This window comes from Cebus imitator, unplaced genomic scaffold (assembly GCF_001604975.1).
Source record: "Cebus imitator isolate Cc_AM_T3 unplaced genomic scaffold, Cebus_imitator-1.0 Scaffold284, whole genome shotgun sequence".
Lineage (NCBI taxonomy): Eukaryota > Metazoa > Chordata > Mammalia > Primates > Cebidae > Cebus > Cebus imitator.
Window position 1 is genome coordinate 2,742,211 of NW_016107599.1, and position 26,221 is coordinate 2,768,431.

The 26,221-nt window shown below is 48.6% G+C and overlaps 3 protein-coding genes across 5 annotated transcripts in view; 2 read left to right on the forward strand and 1 right to left on the reverse strand.

The window, feature by feature from the left end:
- LOC108284814 (DENN domain-containing protein 3-like) overlaps nucleotides 1-12,943 on the forward strand; it is a 55,229-nt gene extending 42,286 nt beyond the window's left edge. For 2 of the 3 annotated variants that reach the window (XM_017501718.2, XM_037728965.1), the window contains 4 exons: nucleotides 5,906-6,165; nucleotides 7,827-7,997; nucleotides 9,264-9,393; nucleotides 11,863-12,941. In XM_017501718.2, the coding sequence (XP_017357207.1) occupies nucleotides 5,906-6,165; nucleotides 7,827-7,997; nucleotides 9,264-9,393; nucleotides 11,863-12,017 (716 nt within the window). In that variant the 3' untranslated portion in view covers nucleotides 12,018-12,941. Of the gene's footprint in view, nucleotides 1-5,905; nucleotides 6,166-7,826; nucleotides 7,998-9,263; nucleotides 9,394-11,862 lie in introns of all 3 variants that reach the window. The other variant, XM_037728966.1, reaches the window with a different exon arrangement.
- A 1,820-nt stretch (nucleotides 12,944-14,763) lies between these two features.
- Nucleotides 14,764-15,143, reverse strand: LOC119467398 (translation machinery-associated protein 7-like). Its single transcript, XM_037728967.1, has one exon. The coding sequence runs from the start codon at nucleotides 15,123-15,125 to the stop codon at nucleotides 14,931-14,933; it is 195 nt and encodes a 64-aa protein (XP_037584895.1). The 5' UTR covers nucleotides 15,126-15,143; the 3' UTR covers nucleotides 14,764-14,930.
- A 418-nt stretch (nucleotides 15,144-15,561) lies between these two features.
- The window catches only part of LOC108284819 (sushi repeat-containing protein SRPX), a 22,736-nt gene continuing 12,076 nt past the window's right edge, over nucleotides 15,562-26,221 (forward strand). The window contains exons 1-3 of the mRNA XM_017501723.2: nucleotides 15,562-15,582; nucleotides 15,658-15,907; nucleotides 22,565-22,691. Of these exons, the coding sequence (XP_017357212.2) occupies nucleotides 15,562-15,582; nucleotides 15,658-15,907; nucleotides 22,565-22,691 (398 nt within the window). The remainder of the gene's footprint in view (nucleotides 15,583-15,657; nucleotides 15,908-22,564; nucleotides 22,692-26,221) is intronic.

A 26,221-nucleotide genomic window follows, 5' to 3' on the forward strand; every position in this document is an offset into this window, starting at 1 on the left:
GTGTGTGTGTGTGCGCGCCTGTACCTCTCCCTGCGTGGTGAAGCGTGTGTGTGTGCGTGTGTGTGCGCGTGTCTGTACCTCTCCCTGCATGGTGAAGCATGTGTGTGTGTGTGTGCGCGCGCGCCTGTACCTCTCTGCATGAAGCATGTGTGTAAGAGTGTGTGTGTGTGTGTGTGCGCGCCTGTACCTCTCCCTGCGTGGTGAAGCCATCAGGTTGTGTGCTTACTGGTCCCAGTTGTTGAGTCGGATGAGGGTGAGCTCAGAGATTCTGTGGTCATTTCCTGTGCCGTGCTTCTGAGACATTGAGATGATGCGCCAGCCGAGCAGAGCGGGGTGGGACCCCTTCCACTGAGCTCCCGTGGATGATGAGCACCACGCAGGAGCTACCTGGGGGCAGGGCAGGGGCTGAATCCCACTGGGGTGACTATTCTCACATGACACGAGTCCAGGGCACGCATGGTGGCTCCTCTGTGTCTTAGGCCAGCTGCTTCTGTCTCTCCTCTGTGGCCTGGAGCAGCCCGCTGTCTCCTGGTCATGAGCTGGCCTGTGGGCACCAGCGCCACTCTTCTCCCTGCAGGAAGAGCAGGCTCCATCCTTCTTTTAAGGCACCCCCCTCCCCCGCCACAACTTCTGTTTTCCTCTCATTGGGCAGAATTGTGTCATGTGGCTGCCCAGTTGCAAGGGAGCCCTGGAAGGGGGGTTTTGCAGTGGGTGTGTGGGCCCTGTCCAGCAGACCTGGCTGCTTGTGATAATGCCGTCAGTGATCCTGCTGTCACTTTGGCCTTTCTTACATTGCTGATTTGGCTAACACTGCCAGAATGGTCTTGATTCTGGGATATGTGAGCCTGAAGTTACCAGTGTAAAGTGGCACCTAATATATGTTTTGACCAAATGTGCATTTGTTACATTTGTTAAAAAAAAAACAAAACAAGGTTTGGTCAGAGCTCAGTGTCACCACCTTTGGGTGAATTTACATGATATTAGAATACACCTGAGATTTCGTTTGAAAAATTCTCGCAGTTTCATCATTACGTACTTTAATGGGAAAATCTGCTATTCACAGTGCAAGGCCAGTATGCTCCCTGTTGCAGCTGCCTGTGAGGCGGCCCTCTCAAGGGACGTTGACGTGTGTGCCACCTCTAGTGTGGTCAGGCAGGAGCAAGACGTCCATGGCCAGCTCCAATGGTGACGTCGCCTGCACGCCCCTGAGCTAAGCAGGAGCAGTTGTATTGGAGGCGTGTGGGTGACGAGAGAGGTTAACAGCTGCTTTTTGTGTGAAATTGGAGACAAATGAGGACCAGCCATTCTGCCCACGTGGGTGTGTACGATCGTGTGCATGATAGCTGATGTGCACAGTGGTCATAAGTGTGCACAGTGTTGGTATGTATGCGTAGTAGCTGTGGGTGTGCATGGTGCTGGGTGTGCACAGTGGTTGTGGGTGTGCACTGTGGTAGATGTGCACAGTGTCTGGGTGTGCACAGTGGCAATGGTGTGCACAGTGGCTGTGGGTGTGCATGGTTTCTGTGGGTGTGCTGCACAGTGGGTGTGCACAGTGGCCATGGGTGTGCATGGTAGTGGGTGTGCATGGTACTAGGTGTGCACAGTGTCTGTGGGTGTGCACTGTGGTAGGTGTGCACAGTGGGTGTGCAGTGTCTGTGCACAGTGACCATGGTGTGCATAATGGCTGTGGGTGTGCTGCACAGTGTGCACAATGGCCATCGGTGTGCACGGTAGTGGTATGCATGGTGCTGGGCATGCAGTGTCTGCAGGTGTGAACTGTGGTAGGCGTGTACAGTGTCTGGGTGTGCACAGTGACCATTGGTGTGCACAGTGGCTGTGGGTGTGCATAGTGGCTGTGGGTGTGCATGGTGTCTGTGGGTGTGCTGCACAGTGGGTGTGCAGTATCTGGGTGTGCACAGTGTCAGTGTGCATGGTGGGCATGCATAGTGGGTGTGCACACTGTGGGCATGCACAGTGGTGGATGGGCACAGTGGCCATGGGTGTGCATGGTGCTGTGTGTGCGGTGACTGGGTGTGCACAGTGTCTGGGTGTGCACAGTGGCTGTGGGTGTGCACAGTGGGTGTGCTGCACAGTGGGTGTGCATAGTGGCTGTGGGTGTACACTGGTAGGTGTGCAGTGTCTGGGTATGCACAGTGATAGGTGTGCACAGTGGGTGTGCACAGTGGCTGTGGGTGTGCACAGTGGGTATGCTGCACAGTGGGTGTGCATAATGGCTGTGGGTGTACACCGTGGTAGGTGTGCAGTGTCGGTGCACACAGCGATAGGCGTGCACAGTGTCTGGGTGTGCCCAGTGTCTGGGTGTGCACAGTGGGTGTGCTGCACAGTGGGTGTGCATAGTGGCTGTGGGTGTACACTGTGGTAGGTGTGCAGTGTCTGGGTATGCACAGTGATAGGTGTGCACGATGGTTGTGCACAGTGGCCATGGGTGTGCACATTGGTGGGCGTGCACAGTAGGTGTGCATAGTGTCTGTGGGTGGGCATAGTAGTGGGTGTGCTGCACATTGTGGGTGTGTGCAGTGGCAGGTGTGCACCATGGTGGGTGTGTAGTCTGTGGGTGTACACTGTGGTAGGTGTGCACAGTGGGTGTGCACATTGGCCATGGGTGCGCAAAGTGGCTGTGGGCATGCATAATGGTGGGTGTGCATAGTGGTGGGCGTGCATGGTGTCTGTGGGTGTGATAGTGGTGGGTGTGCATGGTATCTGTGGGTGTGATAGTGGTGGGCGTGCATGGTGTCTGTGGGTATGCATAGTGGTGGATGTGCATAGTGGTGGGTGTGCATGGTGTCTGTGGGTGTGATAGTGGTGGGAGTGCATGGTGTCTGTAGGTGTGCATAGTGGGTGTGCATAGTAGGTGTGCATAGTAGGCATGCTGCACAGTGTCTGTGGTGGGTGTGCAGTGTTCACTGCAGTAGGTGTACACAGTGTGTGGGTACGCACAGTGGCTGTGGGATGCATAGTGGTGGACGTGCTGCACAGCATCTGTGGGTGTGTGCAGTGGCCGTGAGTGTACATGGTGGTGGGCTTGCACAGTGACCTTGGGCATGCAGTGTCTTGTTCTGCTGCAGTGCTGGTGGCGTGGTGCCCACAGGTTGGCTGAGGACTGGCGGCTCCTGCGGTGAGTGTTGCTTCCTGCCCAATGGGACTTCTTTGGTCGTGCTGCTCCTCCCTTGGTTGAGGTTTTCTGGAGCCCTGAGCGCCCTCACCCTGAGCTCAGCACTGTTGTCTGTGAGAATAAGCCTCATCAGGCTCTGGTGACATATGCTTCACCCTGCCCAGCCCCAGTAACTGTGTGGACCGGGCAGCAAGAAGATTGCCCTGAGTGGCGCCAGGGGCAGGACCCGTGGCTGGGGCTCCATGCTTGGGGTGTCTGGCTCTTTCATCATCACCTTCGCTGATTCACTCTCGCTCGCTCCCCTTTTCCTGTTTCTGGGGCTTTTCCTCGCCTGGCCACCTGATCAAACAATTGTTGTATGTGATGTGATTCACATAACAAGTGCTTCTGACTTAAGCCCAGAATCTGCCTGCCACTTGCCTCGTCCCTGTGATCCCAACACTTCAAGAGGCCAAGGCTGGAGGATGGCTTGAGCCCAGGAATTTGAGGCTGCAGCGAGCTATGATCATGCCACTGCACTCCAGCCTGAGTGACAGAGCAAGACTCTTGTCTCTGAATAAAATATAAAATGAAATACATAAAATAAAAACTAAAATAAATCCAGCAACTCAGAACCCTTGGCAAGTGTAGGCTGAGGTGCCCCAGTCAGAGGCGGAGGCAGCTACATTGAATTGTATTTTTCCCCCCAAGATGGAGTCTCGCTCTGTCGCCCAGGCTGGAGTGCAATGGTGTGTTCTCAGCTTACTGCAACTTCTGCCTCCTGGGTTCAAGCGATTCTCATGCCTCAGCTTCCTGAGTAGCTGGAATTACAGGTGTGGGCCACCACACCTGGCTAATTTTTTTTTATTTTAGTAGAGATGGGGTTTCGCCATGTTGGCCAGGCTTGAACTCCTGACCTTGTGATCTGCCCACCTCGGTCTCTCAAAGTGCTGGAATTATAGGCATGAGCCACTGCACCCAGCCTGAATGGTATTTCTAAAACAGAAGAGGGACCTTGGCAAACAGTCTTACGTATAGAGTCAAGTGAGGACGCACACGCTCTCTGTGACCTCACAGACGACCTTGCTGCCCAGCACAGGGCTGCAGAGACCTGGCCTGACAGGCCTCCTCCACCGGGCGCATGGCACCCCCATTTGCCTTCTATGACTTCTTTGTGACAGTCCCACTGGGACATAGAGAGACCCCTACTGGCGCATATTTCTCTTCTATTTGGATCTGGTGACTTGGACACTAAAGAAAATACTTAGTAAGCAACCTACATTCACCGTTTGTAAACTGATTAGACAATGCAGGCAGGCAGAAAGAAGAGTTCGTTGGGAGTCCTGCCACCTGGTGGAGATTTGCCCATAACCGCCTGGTGCCTGCGCCGCCTGCCGCAGCCTGCCTACCAGCTCAGCTCACCCTGCGGGCCCGCGGGCCCTGTGGCTCGGAAGTGAGATTTAAGAGTGAGGAAGTTTCCTCCCGAGCTTGTGAGGCGCCAACTCCCTTCACGTGGTGGTCCCCTTTTAGTTGCTGCCGTGATGACTCAGGTATCTTGGACTCAACTGTGGCCACGACAGCGGATTCCCTAGACAGACACGTCCCTGTTGCCGCTTTGGTGTGGGATTGCAGCAGGGGCGTCCCTGTTGCCGCTTTGGTGTGGGATTGCAGCAGGGGCGTCACGGTTGCCGCTTTGGTTTGGGATCGCAGCAGGGGTGTCACGGTTGCCACTTTGCTATGGGATCGGAGCAGGGGCATGGCGGAACTGGAGCGTTAGCCACGTCTTTTGCTGTTTCAGACTCAGGCCTGTAGTCAGGATCTGAGGATCTGAGGTCACAGGTCCTCCCTTTTCAAGCAGTGGCCAGCAGGAAAGGCAGACCCCTGCTCTGGGCAGACCATCTGCCTGGCCTTACGGCCCAGGTCTGCCGGCAAAGGGCCTTCCTCTCCATGTCTCAGTTTCCCCTTGTGAATGAGGCTGATGGTGGGGCCCACCTCCTAAGGTGGCTGTCAGGATTCAGTGGGACCCCACATAGGGTGGATTGTGGTTCTCGGGGCATAGCAAATGTCACTGGATACAGCAGTGCCTCTGCCTTATCAGGGAAGGCTCTGTGTGGGCATGTCTACCTGGGTGTCGAGGGATGGGTAGGAGTTTCCTGGTGTGAGCAGGCAGGACAAGTGTATGTGTGTTGTAACCATACGGCCTGTTTGGACTCTGGAGCCTGTGATTGCTGCCTCGGAGGAAGGTTACCGCCTCTCAGCTGAGATGGTCTCGGTGGCAAACAACAAAAGCCAATGATTTGCTCGTAACCAGTGTGTGGAGGTTGGGCTGGTTTTAGGCGAGGCGGACCCATTGGCAAGGCAGTGTCGCCAGGGATCCGGCCTCCCTGGCATTAGCCTCATCCTAGGACTAGCTCCCCTCGTGACCTCAAGACAGTAGCCACCAGTTCTAGTGGTGAGGAAGGTCTTTGCCCCATTAGAAGAGTATCCTTGTTCAAGGGACTTTCCTACCCAAAGCTGAGTTGCTGTGACTACCTGAAGCAGGCCCCACAGCCCTCCTCAAGTGGGGGAGTGCTGGAGAGGGCTTCGGGCTCAGCCTAGATCACCTGCCCTGCCCTTGACAGCTGGACACCAGGGCTGCTAGGGAAGGCTCTGGAAAAACCTTCAGGGCAGTTTCCATCCAGCACCGAGTGCTGGCGCCACCTGCTGCCGGGTTCCGGTAGTGCGCTGTTTCTTCAGGTCATGCTCCCTAGGTATGTGGCTGTAAGATACCTCTTTTTTTCTTGTCAAACTTAGGACAGCAGAAACAAATCGACCCAGAAACATTCAAAGATTTCTACAACTGCTGGAAGGAGACGGAAGCAGAAGCGCAGGAGGTCAGTCTGCCGTGGCTGGTGATGGAACACCTGGATAAAAGCGAGTGTGTGTATAAGTTGTCCAGCTCCGTCAAGACGAACCTAGGCGTTGGCAAGATCGCCATGACCCAGAAGCGCCTGTTCCTCCTAACGGAAGGCAGGCCCGGCTACGTGGAGATTTCCACCTTCAGAAATATAGAGGTAAGCACAGCACAGCATGTGGCGCCGGACCCCACCGTGTTTAGGAGGCAGATGGCCAGAGTGGGCCCTGAGCTCTCTGCCAGCCATGCCAAGTACCAGCTGCAGCCCTTGTGCAAACCACCTGCCTTCCTGTCCCCCAGTTTGCTCATTTGTAAAGCAGGAATAAGGCTGACACCTTCTCAGTGGGTGGTGTGGACTGAACGATTACATATGGAACATGCTTAGAAGGGTAACTGATTTTCTAACTGACCGTCATCTGGGAGGCACGGAGTAAGAAGCAGGGCAGGCTCACATTCTAATTAGGGACAGCAGATGTGAGTTCATCCATGAGATATTCACTGAGAAACTGCCGTGTGCCAGCCATGGTGAGCTACAGTAGTTCACATTTTCTAGTCACGTTCGTACCTGGTTCAAATAAAACATAACACATTTATTTTATAACAATTAAAAAATCTTAGAACAGTTTTTGTTTTTTGAGACGGAGTCTCACTCTGTTGCCTAGGCTGGAGTGCAGTGGAATGATCTCGGCTCACTGCAACCTCTGCCTCCAGGGTTCAAGCAATTCCCTCAGCCTCCCTAGTGGCTGGGATTACAAGCGCCTGCCGCCACGCTGGACTAATTTTTGTATTTAGTAGAGAGGGGGTTTCACCATCTTGGTCAGGCTGGTCTTGAACTCCCGACCTCATGATCCGCCCGTCTCGGCCTTCCTAAATGCTGGGATTACAGATGTGAGCCACAATGCTCAGCCTCTTCAAATGGTGTTAACATTATACTTTAAAAGTAGTCGTTTTCCCTGGCGAGGAAATCTGAACTTCATCCTGATTCACCTTACGCCTTATAGTTGTTTTCCCAAATTTAAGGGGACTGTAAGAAGCGTGTCAGAAACACAGATTTTTTTGTTTGTTTGTTTTGAGATGGAGTTTCACTCCTGTTGCCCAGGCTGGGGTGCAATGGCTTGAACTTGGCTCACTACAACCTCTGCCTCCTGGGTTCAAGTGAGTCTGCTGCCTCAGCCTCCCGAGTAGGTGGGATTACAGACATGCGCCACAATGCCCAGCTAATTTTGTGTTTTTAGTAGAGATAGGGTTTCTCCATGTTGGTCAGGCTGGTCTTGAACTCCTGACCTCAGGTGATCCCCCCTTGGCCTTCCAAAGTGTTGGGATTACAGGCGTGAGCCACCGTGCCTGGCCAGATATGTGAATGTTTTATGTGATCAGCTGCTGAGTAGTCGCAGAAGCTGGAAAGGCAGTCAAGCCACAGCCGCAGCCACGGTAAGTGCTCAGCCAGTAGATCTACTTCTGGCTGTTTTCTTTCAGTTTATTTTTTTTCCACAACTGCTTTGCCAGACATCCTTCTAGAATTCCAAAGAAAGGTAAATAAGTACCAGGAAAGGGAGATAGAAGTTAAAAAAGAGAGTAAGAAATATTTCAGGATGTGAAAGAATGCACCGCTTTCAGACATGGTGGACGAGCCCAGCTGTGTGGAAGGGTGCACCTGTTCCCACGGGAATGCCGTCCCTTGCCCAGGGCCCTGCCCTCCACATGCTGGCAGGGTGCGTGCCTGCAGCCCATCTGCCCTCATTCCAGAGCCTGCTCTGCTGCTTTCTGGTTAATCCACGTGTTCTCTGAGTGTGATGTTCTAACTCTTTTCTGCCTCTGCAGGAGGTCAGGAACACCACCATCGCGTTTCTGCTGCGGAGAATACCCACCCTAAAAATCAAAGTGGCATCCAAGAAAGAAGTCTTTGAGGCCAACCTGAAAACTGAGTGTGACCTCTGGCACCTGATGGTGAAGGAGATGTGGGCTGGGAAGAAGCTGGCCGATGACCACAAGGTGGGAGACACGGGTCCTCTCTGCCCTTTGCTGTGGCTGCCTCAGGGCCTCTCGCCACTGTGGGTCCTCTGGGTGCTCAGCTATGAAAGCTTGCGCTCAGGTCCAGGTGCCCTAAGCAGAGGAAGTTTGTCGGACACCATCTTGGCAGAAGCACCAAAGGTGTCGTGGCCTGTGTGGCCCAGCAAGAGGCCTCTTGGCAACAGGGAAGGATGTGATGAGAAAACGCAGGGCGGGCTGGGCAGGTGTGGGCGCTCCACTGCCCACTCCAGGCTGGTGCCGTCCCCAAGAGTGGGGCCGGAGGCTGGACAGTGCTGGTGCTGTCCACACCCGCAGGCCGGAGTTGGGTGTTTTGGGCTCCCCTGCTCTGAGCAGCTCTTCACGGTCACGGGATTTGGAATTTGGCAGGTGTAGTACTGCATTCCTCCCACACGGTTAAGATGATTTTCTAGGGATTGTTGTACTTTCGTTTACTTTGGGCCAAATGGATGGCTTTGATATCAAATGACAATTGCATATTAATGAAGGGAACCATGGGCGGTGGCGTGTGGGGGCATCTGTGCTGCTCAGTGGCGGGACGAGACGGAAGATGCCTTAGAAAACGGCAAAGACTCTGGGTGGGGTATTCATACCAAGGGCACAGTTCATCCGGTTATGAAGAGGGTACAGCCCCGCTCATCCTCAGAACTGCCGGGGATGATGGCACCCCACAGTGGCGGTGCTGGGGGGAACAGACCGGGCTGCTGTTACTACAGATAGTTTCCCGTCACAGGGCGGAGGGCGACTGGGTCCCTTCTGAGATTCCAGTGCCCTGTGGCTTCTGGCCCAGCCATCTGATGCTACACCCACTGGCTTATGTAACATAAACCAGCATAGTCAAACCAAAGCCCTGGGCCCCTGGACTGTCTTTGTAAGTAGAGTTTTATGGGAACACAGTCCTGCCTGTGTGTTTATGAAATGTCCCTGGGTGTTCCCATGCTGCAGGGGCAGGCCGCCGAGATTGCCCAGAAAGCCTGAAATGCCTCCTCCTAGCCCCTTCTAGAAAACACAGGCTGACACTGGTATAAACACTGGTATAAACAGTCAGTGTTTGTCTTACCTAAGAGAAAAAATATATGACATAAAATTCAAATTCATCAGCGATTTAAACTTCATGTTGCTTTGAAAAAATGCATTTTGGAAGAATTGTTTTATGTGATGGGACAAACTCTCCAGTGAACGGATCTGAGTGATTCTTGCTGTTCTGAAACACACGTGTTTCTGTCCTAGGACCCGCAGTACGTCCAGCAGGCGCTCACCAATGTCTTGCTGATGGATGCCGTCGTGGGCACGCTGCAGTCACCGGGCGCCATCTACGCTGCCTCCAAGTTATCTTACTTTGATAAGATGAGGCACGAGTGTAAGATAAGCATCCTGATGACGCCTTCAGATGTTATCTGGTCGCTGTTTGTGTTGTAGAACCCAGCCCAGATCTCTGCTCTGTCTTTTATTCCCGTAATTCACTTTTGAATCGCGCACATTGTCCAGCAGCTTCCTTCCTTTGCTGCATGGCGCACCTCGGAGCCCCTCGCTCATCCATCCAGCTGGGGCACCTCGTGGCTTTCGCTCCAGGGCACACTGCAAGCATTTGTGCTGGTTCTTAGTTGCAAACAACAGCCTTTCCCCTGGCTGGCTGAAGCAGAGCAGAGACCAGTGGGAGGCTGTGGAGCGGCTCTTGGATTCTCTGATGGGGGAGAGCGGTGTCTGGGGCTTGCAGTTAGGACAACACCCGCTGAGAAGCCAGGAACCTCTGCACAGCTAGCCTGTGGACGGATGGGGTTCACCGCTGCGTGGGTGAGGAGAGGCCCCGAACTTCAGGATCCACCTTTTTCTTGATTGGGTCAGCTTCCCCAGACAGGAATCCGCGGCCCGTCCTGTAGATTTGCGTCTGGTGCTCGCATATTGGATGCCGTAGAGGCTGGTGCTGGACTCGTGTTTTTTATTGTGAGAAGTGCTTTTCAAGCCTAGGGTTTTCTAGTCCTTGTGTGGCCGAGCGATAGACATTGTTTGGGTGAAGGGCATTTGGTCTGTCCCTTCCTCAGTAAGTGGGCATGGGCATGGCTTCTGCTTCGTGGCTGTGGTGACCAGTGCTGCTGTGGGCATTCACGGCAGGCTCTGCTGTGGACATTCGTGTTCATTTCCCCTGGGCATAGATCTGGCCGACTCTGGCGTTTTCAAAGGTTGCCCTGGAATTAGGAACAAACCCCACTTACATGTTTATTTGCTTGGGCACAGTTTGCTTTCTTTGTGGTGTCTGTCACCAACTGCAGGGCCTCTGCCACTTTCTGGGCACAGAATCCCTCTCCCAGGTGACCCGGGGGGCCCTTGAGCTGTGGCAGCAGCCGGCAGCCTCAGGCACCTGTGTTCCCACGAGGCCGGCTGAGTGGCTTGAAGGGGCTTTTGTCTGACAGACCTGGAAACAGACCTTGATTGCTCTTTTTTTTTTCCTTGGGAGCAAAAATCAAACAAATCCCCTACTTCAGCTGTTGATCTCATTCCAAACTCATGACTAATCTGTGTCGAGCGTTTTATAGGAAAGCCTTCTAACGCCTCTGTCCGCAGCGCGTGACGGCAGAGGAGGAGCCCCCATACTGGTGTCACTCGGTGTTGTGCGCTGGTTCCTGCTCCCTTGTTACAAATCCGGAAACATTTTCATGTGCGTAAAGTGTGATGAGGTCACACTCATGGCACATGAGCCTGAGCTTAATTTAATAGCTTATGGTCAACTCATGATGGAAGGTCTCAGACTGTACGGAATGAAATAATAACCAAAGATGCCACAATCCGAGGCAGCAGCTGAAGAGGCATTGGGTGTGGCCAGCTGGCTTTCCCACAGCCCAGTGCAGCCCGCCAGCCCCTCGCGGAGTCCTGGCTGACTTCCTGCTGACGGTGTGATCTTCAGTAGATCACCATGTCAACGCGTGTCAGTTTCTTCATCTTTCTTTTCTGAAAATGGGGATAATGGGGCCAATCTCACTGGGCTGTCATGAGTAATAAAATGATGGAAAAGAAGCACTTAAGGGGCAGGCCCTGGACGGCAGGGACTGAAGGAGTCCTGGATGTGGGAGACTGAGGCGCCCCCGGGGCCCGGGCAGGAAGGAGGGGCTGTGTCAGAGCAGGCTGGCCCCAGGGGCCTGGGCAGGAGGCTGCTCTAGGGTTTGCCTGGAAACGTGGGTTGGACTGGATTGGATAGCAAGAGAGGAGTGTTAGGACATCCTGGGGAACAGTGGTTTTGCACCTACTCCCTGTGGAGAGGCATCTGGCAGCGCCTGGGGAGACCTGTGGTGGTGCATGAGGTGCTACTGGCATCTCGTGAGGCTCCATGTCCCACTGTGCACAGGACGCCAGGCATTCGTCCACAGCCGGGCTCATCCGGCACAACACGACCCGGTTCTAGGTTGGGAAGCTGCGTGCATGGGTTAGTGTCTGGGTTTCATCTTGGGAAGGCTTCGTTATCGAGGGAAATATGATGTCTCTGCTTTGCTGGGTGCTGTGTGATGTTTGGGTATGGCCAGAGAGCAGATCAGACGGCTCAGGAGCAGAGAAGAAGGCTGTGTTTAAAGAAAGGCGGTGCGAGGCACAGGGCCGTGGAGATGTGGTGTGGACGCAGGTGGGGGATGCTCCTGGCCAATCGCTCGCAGGGCAGCCAGGAAAGGAGGCTGAGGGCGCGTGGCTGTCCTTTAGTGCCCGGGGCCCAAGAGAGCTTGCCTTCACAAATGACGTTTTGCCCGCAGGCTGGTATTCTGCAGAAGTCAGAGCGCATGGGGCTGTGGGATTGCGTGTTTCCTCAGGCCTGCAGCAGTGACGCTCCACACATCTTGTCTTTCAGTGCCCATGGCGCTTCCGAAGACAACCTTGGAAACTCTGAAGCACAAAATCAACCCCTCGGCGGGCGAGACGCTCCCACAAGCGGTGGACGTGCTGCTGTACACTCCCGGTGAGGCCCCTCTCCCGCCCCTCGCTGCCAGCTTTCAGACGACCTGATGAGCTCAGGTTTGGGTTCAGGGTCAGCCCTGAAGTGAAAGGGAAGCCAGTGTCATGGGGTGAGTGGGGACAAGGAGCCTGCTGCTTTCTGAAGTAAAGTGCTGAGTGACAGGTGTGCAGCTGGCATGACCGCTCCATGGACTCAGCCTCACGATGCCCAGAGCCAGGAGCCGTGGAGGATGGAAACCGGGCCAGCACTTGAGCTCCCCCCAGTGCCACCATCCCTCACCTTCTAGAGCAGTCGAAGGTCATACTAGCATTTTCTTTTTTGAGATGGAGTCTCGCTGTCTCTCGCCCAGGCTAGAGTGTAGTGGTGCAATCTCGGGTCACTGCAACCTCCAACTCCTAGATTCAGGCGATTCTCCAGCCTCAGCCTCCGGAGTAGCTAGGACCCGGGGTGCCTGTCGCCATGCCGGGCCAACACACTAGCACTTTCTAAAGCACTCCTGCCCACGTGTTTCCCCAGAAGCCCTTAATCGCACCCTCTTGTCAATGTGGTAATGTGATGGTGCCTCTGATGTGTGCTGTCCTAGAAACTGACCGATGCGGAGCCTGCGTGGCCTGAGTGCCTGCTGCTGGTGCCTCTTCTCTGCGGGTGCAGCTGCACCTGCCTCCTGTGCTCGGCTCTCCTGGGACCCTGCGTGCGGCAGCAGGGTGGTGGCAGGAGAAGGAAGTGGGCGTGGCCAAGGGTCTCCATAGAAACAAAGATGGCTGTCATGTTGCATGTTTGAACTGTGGGAAACACTTATTTAATTCTGGCTTACGGAGAATGCAGCAGGGAAGCTTATGCTGAGGGTTCATGGTGTGGAAAACAAAGGAGAACAGTTCTAGGCAGAAAAGATTTTTATTTGTTGTTGATTTTTTATTTTTTTGAGTCAGGGTCTTGCTCTGTTGCCCAGGGTAGAGTGTAGTTGTGCAATCACAGCTCACTGCAGCCTCGTGGAATCACAGGCGTGTGTCACCAGACCCAGGCACGTGCCACCAAACCCAGGTGATTTTTAAAAATCTGTGTAGAGATGGGGTTTCGCTATGTTGCCTAGGCTGGTCTCGAACTCCTGGGCTGAAGTGATAACCCCTCACCTGGCCTCCTCAAGCGCTGGGATTATGGGTGTGAGCCGCTGCACCCAGCCCAGGAGGGATTTTTAAAATCGTCACTTTGTTGGTTGCATCTGCATCTGCAGGAGTTGCCCGTAGGCATCATGGATGCGCCATCACCACGTCTTACAGGTGGTGTCCACTTCACACAGTGCCTGGCCATTCCCACATGGAGCTCCCACTTCAGGTGGGCAGAGAGGCTGTGTGTGAAGCGATTTCCCTGTAAGAGAGTTTTCTTTCTTTATGGCCTGCCAAGAAACCCAGGAACGCGACAGACCCTGTCTGAGCAGGCATGCAGCATCCTCAGGGCCGTCTGCGTAAGGCTTACTGGCTAAGCTGGCTCTGTGCCAACTTCGCTGGAGATAAATCTGCAGACCAAGACACTGGCCGTGGCATCTGAATCCACGGTACTTTTAGGTCCCGGTTGGTTTCCCTGAAATGAAACTGACTTTGGACTTCCCATTGTGATGGGCGAGGGGTTCAGGTGGCTGCCCCTCCGGGAGCATCTCTAAGGCCCGCAGAGATGAACATGGAAGCCGCCTTTTCCTGTGGCTGCCGATTCTGGAAGGGGTGGCCGAGAAGCTGGTAGCCAAGCAGGGCTTTTGCAAGCCTTGTGGGGCTATAGGGACAAGTGGTGGGGTCAGGCCCCCTCATGAAGGGGGAGTCCTGTTACTCCCTTTAGCTTGGGGCTGGGTCTCCACCAGGTTTGGAGGAGTTAGGTTCGGAGGAGTTCGGCCACAGGCCAGCCCAGGCTCTGCTTGGGGGACCGTGCCTCTCAGAGAGGGCAGTGTCTCATCCATGGGGGCAACAGACCACTGGAATCGCACCCCAGAAAGACCGGGAGGCCTGCTTTCCCAACTCAGGACAGAGGCGGCACCGCAGGGCTGGGGGACGCTCAAATATCCTCAGGGGAAAGGTGAAACCTCACCCCTTCGGACCGCACGGGGAGCAGGCCCCAGGGGGCTGAAACCTAAACGTGGATGGTAACGGCAGGCAGACGTGAGTAATGAAAGCAAGCACCCTTCTAGCTGATAGAGCAGAAGAACATTTTCATGACTTTATGGTAAGGAAACAATTCATAAATTGTGTATAAAAATATCAACCATAAAGGAAAAGAATAGTGAATTAGACCACATTAAAAGCGATGATTTTATTATTTTTTCTGAGACAGGGTCTGGCTCTGTCTCCCAGGTTGGGGTGCGGTGGTGCGATCACGGATCACTGCAGCCTCTGCCTCCTGGGCTCTGTTGATCCTCTCCGGTCAGCCTCCTGATTAGCTACGCTACAGGTGTACACCACTATGCCCAGCCAACTGTTGTATATTTTTTTTTTTTGTAGAGATGGGGTTTTGCCATATTGCTGAGGCTGGTCTTGAACTCCTGAGCTCGAGCAGTCTGCCTGCCTGGTGTCCAGAGTGCTGGGTTACAGGTGTGAGCCACCACAACTGGCCAAAAGCAATGACTTTAGAAAGACGACACTTTTTTTCCTCCTTTCCAGTGAGCTGGTTTAATTCGGGGGGATACAGAATTGAGGGTGCCTCCACCCAAGAGCACCCTCTGGTTGGCTTCTGGGCTGGTTTCCCTTAAATTCACAGCTCAGGTGGGAAGGATGGGGTGAGAAACCACTGAAGACATGACGTGCCACTGTCAGACTTTTTTTTTTTTTTTTTAATACAAAAGTTTATTCTTAAATGTACAACAGCTCCAAGACAACACATAATTCCAGCTATAGGTGGCAAAAGATGCTATGGCAGGGAATACAGATGTTTAAATACAGATGAAATAAACGATCACCATCTCCTCAGGGACAAGGAACAGCTTACTTTTTGCCAGATTTCTTAATTCCACCCGTGGCCAGGGGCCCCTTCCCCGCGGCCTTTGCTTTTAGCTCTTTGAGTTTCTTCTGCTCTTCTTTTTGTTTCTGCTTGAAAGCCTTATCTTCCTCGTCCATCTCCTTGGCCTGCTTCTTGGGCTGTTTCAGGGGCTTCTTCTTGCCACCTTCCCAGCCACACATGGTGCCTGCCGCCCCTTTCCCAGAACCTGCCACCGCAAACGGGCCACTTTGCTCTTAAAGACTTGCAACTTTGACCTTATTTAGAAGACTGCTCCTTCAGAGGACTGCTCCTGCGCTCTCTCGCTTTCTCGCTCTCACTCTCTCACTCTCTTTTCACAAGAGAAAGCATCTCCTATGAGCAGCCTGTAGCTGTCCAATGACTGACCGGTAGAGAATTATGAAAGCCCAGCTTCCTTGCCTGGGGCTGCTGTTGACTTTGCCCAAGATCTCATCTTGCCTGGTTTCCTCCCCTTCCCTGTTCTGCTTTTCTCACCCACTCACTGATCTCCCTGGGAGCACTTTCTTACTAAACCTCATGCACACAAATCCATATCTTAGAGTCTGCTTCAACCTAAGATAGTGGCTTATCTGGGAGGCCAACCCAAGACAGTGTGACATGAAACTTTGGCTCTTCTGTGTGAGATAAAATCATCTATTGTTTCTCAAATTCCATTTGTTGTATTTAAATAAATTTCACCCTATACTTTCAGAGTTTCTGGACTCTGAAACAAAACTCTATAGACAAAATCTCAGAAATGCTGAATATCTGATTTTCTCATTTTCAGAAAAGCGATGTCCTACCCTTGCCATGCCAGCAAATGGAGGGTTTAAGTGCGTAGATGGTGCCTACTTTAACTCCCGGTGTGAGTATTATTGTTCACCAGGATACACGTTGAAAGGGGAGCGGACCGTCACATGTATGGACAACAAGGCCTGGAGCGGCCGGCCAGCTTTCTGTGTGGGTAAGAAAATGCCACAGCCCTCAGGAGGCACTTGCTTTGGGAGGAACAGGGGGTGTTCCTATCGTGGATTGTAAAGGGAGCATCACTATCCCTCCTGTAAAGCCTAGGCATGCAACTTTGATTTCAGGAGCATCACTGGTTCTCTGGCTCAGCTGTAGATCTAACCTCAGTGTATATCCTGGAACTGACTTCATAGCTAATGGCTTCCATCTGCCTTTTGTCTTTTTCTTGGTTTGCTGTTGAGGCAGCTACAGGCTGGCAGAGATGTGGCATACTCCTGCGATTTTACTTCAGGGTTCTGAGCAAAGTTATTGACACTTTGTAGAAACAGTCCAGTAGAGAACATCTATGTGTGTCTCAGCCCCAATGTAGTTCCTTTGTCATTGACTCTGGTGGTCAGCAAGCATTCAATGTGTCCAGCTGGAAAGGATTTGGATATTTTGCCTTACTCTGGTTTTGTTGGGCAATGAGTGGTTCTCACGGTGTGGTACTGGGAGCAGAAGCAGCAGTAGCATTCCCTGGGAACTGTTTAGAAATGCAAATTTTTACCACGCCAGCCCCACCACCTGTTGAATCAGAAACTTTAGGGGTCATGCCCAGCACTTTGTGTTTTAATGAACATTCCAAGATTCTGAAGCACTCAAATAGACAGCTACTGACCTAAGGCACTGCTTCTCAAACTTTACTATGCAGGGAAGTCCTCTAGGGACCTTGGGAAAAATGCAGATTTAAATTCAGCAGATCTGGGGAGGGGCCTAGGATTCTGCTAAACAATGCTCTAGGGCAAAGTTTCTGAACCTCAGCATGATGGACATTTGGGGCCAAATCTTTGTTTTGGAGCTCTGCTTAAGCATCCTTTGTTATTATTCACTAAGTGCCAGTAACACCGCCCAAAGCGGGTACCTCACAGATGTTGCTTTCAGTACCCTCCCTGTGATTTGGTATGTGCAAGCTAGCTCTTCAAAACAAACCAAAAAGAAAACCGAATCTACTCCCTCATATTAGAAGAGGCAGAGGTGATGGTGGGAGGAGAGGAGAAGCTCAAAAATCTTTCTGCTACGCAAGCTTTGGCAGAGTACTCTAGGATCATACTGTTTAAATTTCCAGATTGTGTGCAACAATGGAAAGAAAATGCTGATTGTTCTCAAAAAGCAACAAGCGTGTCTTAAGCTGGACCAGATGGGCCTGGAACCTTCTCAGAGGGAGAGAAAATGAACCCCAAATTCGGGGATTCCTATTACAGTTTGTCAGAACAAGGTTCAGGCATATTTGGGGGAAAGAGGATTGTACATGCAATTACATAGGGGTGACAAAAACGGGTACAGTGATCCACAAAAGAGCCTAGAGCTCCCAGGAAAAGAGAAATGGATTAGCAGGCAGGCAATTCTTTCTTTGATTTTGGTGACAGACAAGCTGGAGTTTGATCCCAGTGAATTTTACTCCAGGGGTATCATTTACTCTTTTGGCTTTAAATGTATTAAAATAGTTTAATACATTTGTTTTTGTGTTGGCAGGGGGTCCTTGAGCATAACTCAGAACTTCAACCTATTTTAGGAGCTGACACATAGTGGCTAAGTAGTTCCCAGATTTCCATACAACCTTCAACAGTCTTGGCCAGAGCTGTGCTGAGTGGTGAGAAAGTTGTCCCAGTTCTCTTCTAGACTGGGAGGGAAGAGAGAAGACTGGGTTTTGTTTTGACTCTGAGGTGGTCAGCTCTGTGGTCTGGCTAATTTTAAGGTGCTGCAAGTTAAAATTAATTCTCTTACATAGACCATACTCTGGCAATGGGCTGAAATTCATGGTTATTTCAGAAACAGATATAGATAAAAATAAATCAACGTAGGAGGAAAAAAAAAATACTGCAAATTGCAGGAGGGTAAACTCTTTGAAGAGCCACAACCTCCACTGATCTGGAAGAAAATAAAACTTAGAATGTAACCACTATTGTTTTGGGGGGATATTTTTCTTTCTTTCCATTTTTAGTTATTTTTGGTTATGTTGGTATTTAGATAGCACAATGGACAGCTGGAATCACAAGTCCTCATTTGGAGACCAGATTTTGAGTAGACACATGATCTCTCCTTTAGACCAATACTTCTGCCTAGGCCAAAACAGGAAGAAAACAAATAGGTACTTTGAAAACCATGGACAATGAAAAACCAGCAAAGGTCTTTTGACATGCAGACAGTATCCACTTAATTGCTTTAACAAAAGACAATGTACAAACTAACTTGGTTTTCTTTGGCAATGCTCTCTTACTTTTTATTTTCTGCAGAGTAGAATAGGTAGAGATTTATTAACACAAATGAAATTCTGGAATAAAAAATTTCGGAGATTTAATATATGGAAATTGATGGCATACTTTTCTTGCTTCCCAGCTGTCTCACAGCTGGTTTACTCAATGACCCATAGGAACAGGATCATTGTTTTATTGCTGGGCTGCATTGCATTATTTAGCTGATGTAAACATCAGTAGGGCTCAGCATAAATTTATACATGTATTGTTACAAATGATGTTAAATTGTGCTAAATTCTCCTAGGTCGACAAATGCACGTTCTTTTGCAAACGTTCAGAGGCTAGTTTCAGTTTTAAACCAACTCGATTGATTGAGATGCTGATTCACTTTTTCCCTTACATGTTTGGTTAGTACAAACAGAACAGGTCAACTTTTAGTGGGGCTTCTTTCTTGTGAAGATGTGACTGTTAGAGATGAGGTCTCACTATGTTGCCCAGGCTTCCCTCTTGCTATGTTGTCCAGGCTGGTCTTGAACTCCCAGGCTCAAGCGATCCTCCCACCTCGGCCTCCTGAGTAGCTGGGGCTACAGGCATGAGCCAACATACCCGGCCATGATGACGACTTTTACATGTGGATTTCATTGCCTCCCTTCTTGCCTCTTCTGTCTGTTTTGGAAAGTTCTCTGAATTTTTATATGGTACCAAACAGAGGAAACCACTTCCCAGAGCCATCCACAGGGATTACACTCTGGCTGTGGGAAGCAAACAGTTGGGTGAGTTTTCAATGGCCAGGTTTGTTCTGCATTTGGCAGTCAGTCGCTTCCTATGTCAAAAGAACTCTTCCTTTCTCTATCACCAAACTCAAGCTATGTTATATTTGCATCAGTGATCTATTGCTGCACAACAGAGCACCCAAAACTTAGTGGTTCCAAACAACTATGTTACTGCTCAAAGATTCTATGGATTGGAAAGTTGGGCAGAGTTCTATGGGGACAGCTTATCTCTGCTCTATGTGGTAATGGCTGAGGTGACCAAGTGGAGCTGGAGGGTTCAAGATGGCTTCACCCACAGGTCTGGTACCTCAGTTGGGAAAAGCTGTACTGACTGGGGTCTGGCTGAATCTCTTTCTCTCTCTCTCTCTCTTTTTCTCTCCCATTTATAGTTTCTCATCCTGACTATTTGGCCTCTCCAGTCAATTGAACTTCTTTAGATGGCAGCTGGCTTTTAACATAGTGAAAGCAGAAGGCACCAGATTCTTTGAGGGCCAAGGTCTGGAAATGGCACAGGGCCACTTCACTTGCATTTCATTGTTATCTGTTGGCTGAGACATTGTCCTTTTGAACCTCTTCCTCATTTCCACTTCCTACCTGGTTATATGTGTTAAGGATTCTGAAGTACATAGTGCAGCTTCAGCTGGGTGCTAGTGGCTCATGCCTGCAATCCCGGCACTTTAAGAGGCTAAGGCAGGCAGATTGCTTGAGTCCACAAGTTTGAGACCAGCCTGGGCAACATGACAAAACCCTGTCTCTACAAAAAAAATAATTAAAAAAAATTAGCCTGGCATGGTTGTGCATGGCCATAATCTCAGTTACTTGGGAGGCTGAGGTGGGAGGATCACGAGTCTGGAAGGTCAAGGCTACAGTGAGCCGATATTGTGCCACCGCACTCCAGCCATGGGGGGAAAAAATGAGACCCTGTCTCAAAAAAAAAAAAAAAAAAAGTTCAGCTTCTTAAATAGTAGTTAATACAATGCAATGTATTTGTTTCCTATATTTTATATGCACAGGGAAAACTAGAGCACAGAGAAGGGAGACAGGTTTGTCAAATGTGTCCAATGAATGAGGCAGAGAGCAGAGGACAGAATTTTTACTGAAGGTTTCAAGATTTTTATACAATTGCAGACATCCTAATTCAACAGGGAATAGTAATTATGTTTCTATAGTAACTTTGTTCCTTTCATTCATGGAAGTGTATAACTTATAAAAAGCTGTCTGGCCAAGTCTGGGTAATAACAGGCTTAGGTCTCTGGAGCAACAGCTGAAGGGCAGACCAACTGGTTTCATCAGCTGAGAGAGAAGGCAGCTGCTTGAGGATGTGTCAGGATCAAATCCTGCAGCTGCTCTTCATGGGTTTATGGGGAAGCTATGACAGGCCATCACAAAACAGTATGTGTGCAAAAGTTGGTGGAAAACACTAGGTCAGCAGCAGACAGACACACAAAGCGTTTGATTTATTAAAATAACTAAAATATGTAATGGCATTTAAAAATCCCAGACCACAAAGAAATTCCAAAAGAGCAGAAATGCTTCTTCCCAGTCTATAAATGGGATGCTAACAACATTGCTTAGTCTAATGCGTGGTTGTGCAAATTCAATAAAATAATATAGGGAGAGTACTTAGTATGGGGTGGGCATGTAGGAAGGATTCCTCCAATATTAATTATTTGCAATGATTTATTTCTTCTTGTTTCTTCTTTGGAAGAACATTGTTTCTAAAAAGCTAGGCCAGTTCAGAAGATTGTTAGTCAGAGATAAGCTGGCTTTGGGAAGCTCTGAGACCCTTCACCCAGATAACCTATTTTCGAGCCTGTGTGCTTACACTGTTAGTACATCTAGATCCAGAAAACAAACAAAGAAACAAGAATGTATCATCCAGACATTTGGTTTACCTGACAGTGAATAAGTTGCTTCTCACTCTGACCATGCTGCTCCAAGAAAATATGGTAACACAATGTAATTTTACATTGAAATCTCTATGCTAATAAATATATTCTATACTGTAATTGCCAGCTATATTTGACCAGCAGGGGGCAGTCATTATATGCTTGTCTTTCTGTGAAATGTTCATCTGAATTCTAAAAGTTTGTCTTCTATCACCTATCATAGTAAAAAATTAAGAAATTATTTTTAGAAAACTTCACAACTAAGAATAGACATCTTGAATGCATTTAAGTCATATTCCATTTCATCATAGTATTTTATCAATTCTGAGAAGCATATTTTTTCTACCTTTTAATATCCCTGGAATAGGGATGCATTTCACAATTAGGAGTGACTTAGATTCAACAAAATATAGTGGTTATGCAATTTAGGACTGGTGCATTAAGGTTGTTAAGTTCACACTCCATTGAAGCATGACAGAATGAAAATGAATTTGGAAAACTGAAGGCAAAATTGTTTAATAAGTTATTTATAACTTCTTACCTTAAATAAAATGAGAAATTATTAAACAAGACACAGGAGAAAGAATATCAGGAATTTTACTTGGTGCATTTAGTCTGTCAAAGATATTTGTCATTCAAAATCAAATGATTTTTCATTAAGGCTGTAATAGCACTTAATACTTTCGGTTGATAAGTAAAGCAATGCAAAGCTGAATGCCCTTGATTTACTATGCCCTCTTTAAATACATTCTATACCTGTTCAGAAAGAGCAAGTAGAATTTGCAGAGTTTTGAACTTCCTCTTGTAATTTTACTTCAGCTATAAGATGAAATACAACCCATTGTAGAGGTGCCATCTCATTTACTTTGAGCCCTCATTATCCACCCATCCTTGATATCACTATTAAGGCAGAACTTCTATTACCCAGTAAAGAAACTACTTGAAGAAATTTGCGAGCCTTTCCCAAACACAAAACCATCAGTGTAGTTCAGTAGGAGTTTGAGGGGAGAGTGGACCCAGACAGACCATTGCCTATTTTAAGATGTTGAGCAATATGTTGATAATAGACAGCAGGAAGAGAGAGAGAGAGAGAGCTTGTTTTGGTGGCAAGTGCTCTGACTTAAATTATAATTCACAGTGCCGTTATCTACATGTGTGGTCTTAAATAAATCACTTAAGTTCTCTGAGCCTCAGTTTGCACATCTATAAAATGAGACAGTTGGGTGATTGCTCTACACCTCCATAGCATTCAGTTCTACCTTGCCTGGGGCATTGCCATTTTCTTACCTCATGTTATATTTCATGGGTGGTAATGTAATCCCCCCAATAGATAGCAAATTATCTGACAAGTCAGGAGCACATGATTCTCTTGCCTTTGTGCACCCCCCGCCCCAGCAGTTGCAATGAAGCCTTGGATAAGATTGGCACTCATGAAAAATTTGTTGCCTTGAATTGAATCTGACTATTGATAGCTAGAGTGCCTTTCTTTAATATTCCATGATGCTGTCTTCAAAGCAGGAGGAAAGGCTGTAGCTAATGAATTACCCACAGGACACCTCGCAAGGTCAGTGGATTGCAGATTTAGCACTGCATGTGTGAGTATTTAAACAATCTTTAAAACTTAGCAGGAGAGTAAAACTATAATGAAGGGCAAAAGGGGAATACCCAGAGGTTCTGGTATTTTAAACTTTGGGTCTTGAATCCCAGTTTGACTACATATTTATTGATGATGATGATAGTGTTTTGGTTATATTTTCAGATATGGAACCTCCTAGAATCAAGTGCCCAAGTGTGAAGGAACGCATTGCAGAACCCAACAAACTGACAGTCCGGGTGTCCTGGGAGACCCCTGAAGGAAGAGACACAGCAGACGGCATTCTTACTGAGTAAGTGAAACTTGGCAGCTGAAATGATGCTGTCTCTTTTATTTGAGATGTTTGCTACCCACAGTAGGGGAGTGTATGTATGCTGGTCTATTTTTGCTTTCAGATGTGGTCCCCTGGTCATCGCTTAACATACTATATATTTCACTTGTGTATTTGTTGATTGCCTGTCTCTATTATAATATGTTCACTGCCATGTCCGTAATGCTCAGAACTGTGCCTGGCACATAGTTAGCATTCAGTAAATCCTTACTGAAGGAAAAAAGAGAAATAAGTGGTGGTGAATGATGTGATTATTACGCATTGCATGCCTGTATCAAAACATCTTGGCTGGGCGCGGTGGCTTATGCCTGTAATCCCAGCACTCTGGGAGGCTGAGGCAGGCAGATCACTTGAGGTCAGGAGTTTGAGACCAGCCGGGCCAGCATGGTGAGACCCCATCTCTACTAAAAATACAAAAATTAGGCAGGCATGGTGGCGCATGCCTGTAATTCCAGCTACTTGGGAGGCTGAGGCACGGGAATAGCTTGAACCTGGGAGGCTGAGGTTGCAGTGGGCCAAGATTGTGCCACTGTGCTGCAGCCTGGGTGACAGAGTGAGACTCCATCTCAAAAAAAAAAAAAAAATTCACGTACTCCATAAATATATACACCTACTATATACCCACAAAAATTTAATAAAAAAATTAAAAAGTGGTGAGAAGAAGGGAAGGAGGAACAGAAGGAGAAAGAAGAAGCCAGTTGGTTAATTTAGGGATAGTGCCACCTCCATCGCCTGCCCAGGCAGACCCTGCTCATGCCCCCAAGGCCTTTACCTGCACTGGGAAGCCATACGTGTCTCCCAGGTGATGTCAGAGGCTGCCGTTCTTGTGCTCTGAGTACAGTTTAGGGAAGAACTTTTTCACCTCCTTGTTTTTTTGACTGTATTTATCTCTTTCAAAGCTTTTAAATTTATTTTTAAAACTTCTGACCCTATCAAACACTCACAGAAACTTATGAAAAAGAAGAGAAAGTATCTTCTGCCTTGTTTCTCACCTCTACTCCATTGTTCTGGACCAGTTTCATTCATAGTTTGACATATATCTGAGATGCTTTTTGTTTATATGTTGGTTTACCAACCATAATGATAAACACTCTTAAGAAGCTTTTAAAAATGGGTGGATCCCTTTGCAAGGGTTAGCTATGTGTTGTTCTAATCTAGCATTTGGGCCTGTATCCCTGCAACTGTTTGATTGGCCTTCATATTCCCTGGAGACTACTACTCCATGTTAGCACGTTCATATCTGTGCCTTGAAGTTCATGGGCATATTTGAGTTCCCCGCTGAGTTTTCATCTGTAGATAAAAGGATACCTCTAACTTATCCCTGGTGATCCATAAAGCAAGAAAAGACTTTCTAGAATCCTGTCAACACAGGCTGTGCATGACAACACATTTTTACACAATGATTAGCAATAACAGTACATTTTCTAGTGAGAGGAGGCTGAGTCTCTCATCTCTAGCAGGACATTTTGTTCCTACATTCCAATAATCTTCCCGCAGTGCCTCATCTAGCTTAAGTAATATTACTAGTTATGCTCCCCCATTGTAACTTCTCAAAGATAAAGTTTGACCATTAAAACATTATTTGCTGTCACATACACATCCCACAAATCCATTTGAAGAAAATCCAGGCAATCCGATTTGAAAAGTAAGTTGACGTAATCAGGGATTGGATTTTATTTACCTTTGATTCTTCAGCATCTAGCACGATGCCTGGCCCAGCCCCTAGCACATCATAAATTTTTAGATGTTTGCAACTCTGACTGCTGTTGAAATCCTGTGTAATACACACAAAATATCAAGTCATCAGATGACTCTATTTTCCTACAAGCTTTGTGAGAAATTCACCTTGTTGTTTTTGTGGGTAACTTGCATAACATGGTTAGGAGTATTACATTTTACTTAATTTTTTAATTTTTTGAGACAGAGTCTCACCCTGTCGCCCAGGCTGGAGGGCAGTGGTGTGATCTTGGCTCACTGCAATCTCCACCTCCCAGTTTAAGCAATTCCCCTGCCTCAGCCTCCTGAGTAGCTGGGATTGCAGGTATGTGCCACCACACCCAGCTAATTTTTGTATTTTTAGTAGAGATGAGGTTTTCCCTTGTGGGCCAGGCTGGTCTTGCACTCCTGATCTCAGGTGATCCACCTACCTTGGCTTCCCAAAGTGCTGGGATTACATTCATGAGCACTGTGGCAAGAGTGTTACATTTTAAAAGAATATCTCGGTACTCCCTTGTCCCTTTGTTCAGAGCAGCTGTCTGCTTCCAGAGTTCTACAGCCCAGAGGCCAGAAAGGCTTAGAGCAGGATGCCATGGGGAATGCACTCTCACAGGATGAGGAGTTCAGGGAAGGCTGTCTCGCTCCCTTTTCAGCTCTCACTTGGGCTCCTTGCTGCCCTGGCATTTTTCCTATGACCCCTTCCACCATTTCCTATCCAAGCTACTGTTCTATTGCTCCCTTATGAGGGAGAAGGTTCTAGGGTCAAGCTCTGAGACAAGTGCTTCTTGTGAGTTCCCTTATTTACTCCTTCTGTTAGTTGCATGTCACAGGTGAAATAGTCTCAGAGAGGTTACACCCACTTATATTTGAAGTATCATTCTTCTCAGGTTCATCTGAATTTAAATTGTGCTTTCTAAAGACCTTAAAGCATCTAAAGTCAACAGCAACATGTCTCAAAATAGTGGGATTTCTGACATTTTCCCAAGACCCATCTCTCGTACGAGGTAAACAGTCACCTCACCCACCTACATGTAAGGCTTTCCTCAATGGTGATAATGATATTTCTACATGTTCATTATTAGCAAATATTCTCATCATTCCCAAGAACTGTAGGGATAGGTATATTGAAAAAAAAAACACATGGAATTTGATCATGCTATACCTATTGGTGTATACACAGCCAAGAAAAAAGATGAACTCACCCTAACTGTGTGATCTTGGGCAAGTTCTTTAAACTTTTGACGCCTCAGTTTCCTCATCTGTGAAAGAGAGATAATACTACCTACCTAATAGGGTTGTTGTGAGGATTAAATAAATATATGCAAAATGCCTAGAACCATGCCTGACATGTAAGGTTTATGTAAGTGCAAAGAACACTTATCATTATTATTATTATATTATTAGGATAACCAAGGAATCACAGAGAACTTGCCTTTTGTTCAGGAAAGGTCTCCACTGGCCCAGATAGAAAGAACAGAGAAGGTTCTAGCACCCCCTGCAGGCCCAAATTGCCAGTGACTGCTTGGACTATATTCTCTAATGATTTTCCTCACAGAAAATTCCCTTGTCTTCCCAACAGTGAGGCAATTCAGGTCCCACCTGGAACAAGAGTGAGATTGAAGGAAGAGATTTGAGCCCTATATTTTTCAACCTCCCTCCTCCCATCTACCCCCTTCCCTACCATTCTACCCTTCAGCAAGAAAAAGGTCTAAATTTTCCAGTAGTTTGGGTCTTCCATTTTCTGGTCACAAACTGCTCTTCTAAAACAGACTACA

Coding starts and splice junctions, on each gene's coding strand:
- LOC119467398 (XM_037728967.1), bottom strand. CDS start 15,125: ATGTGTGGCTGGGAAGGTGGCAAGAAGAAGCCCCTGAAACAGCCCAAG.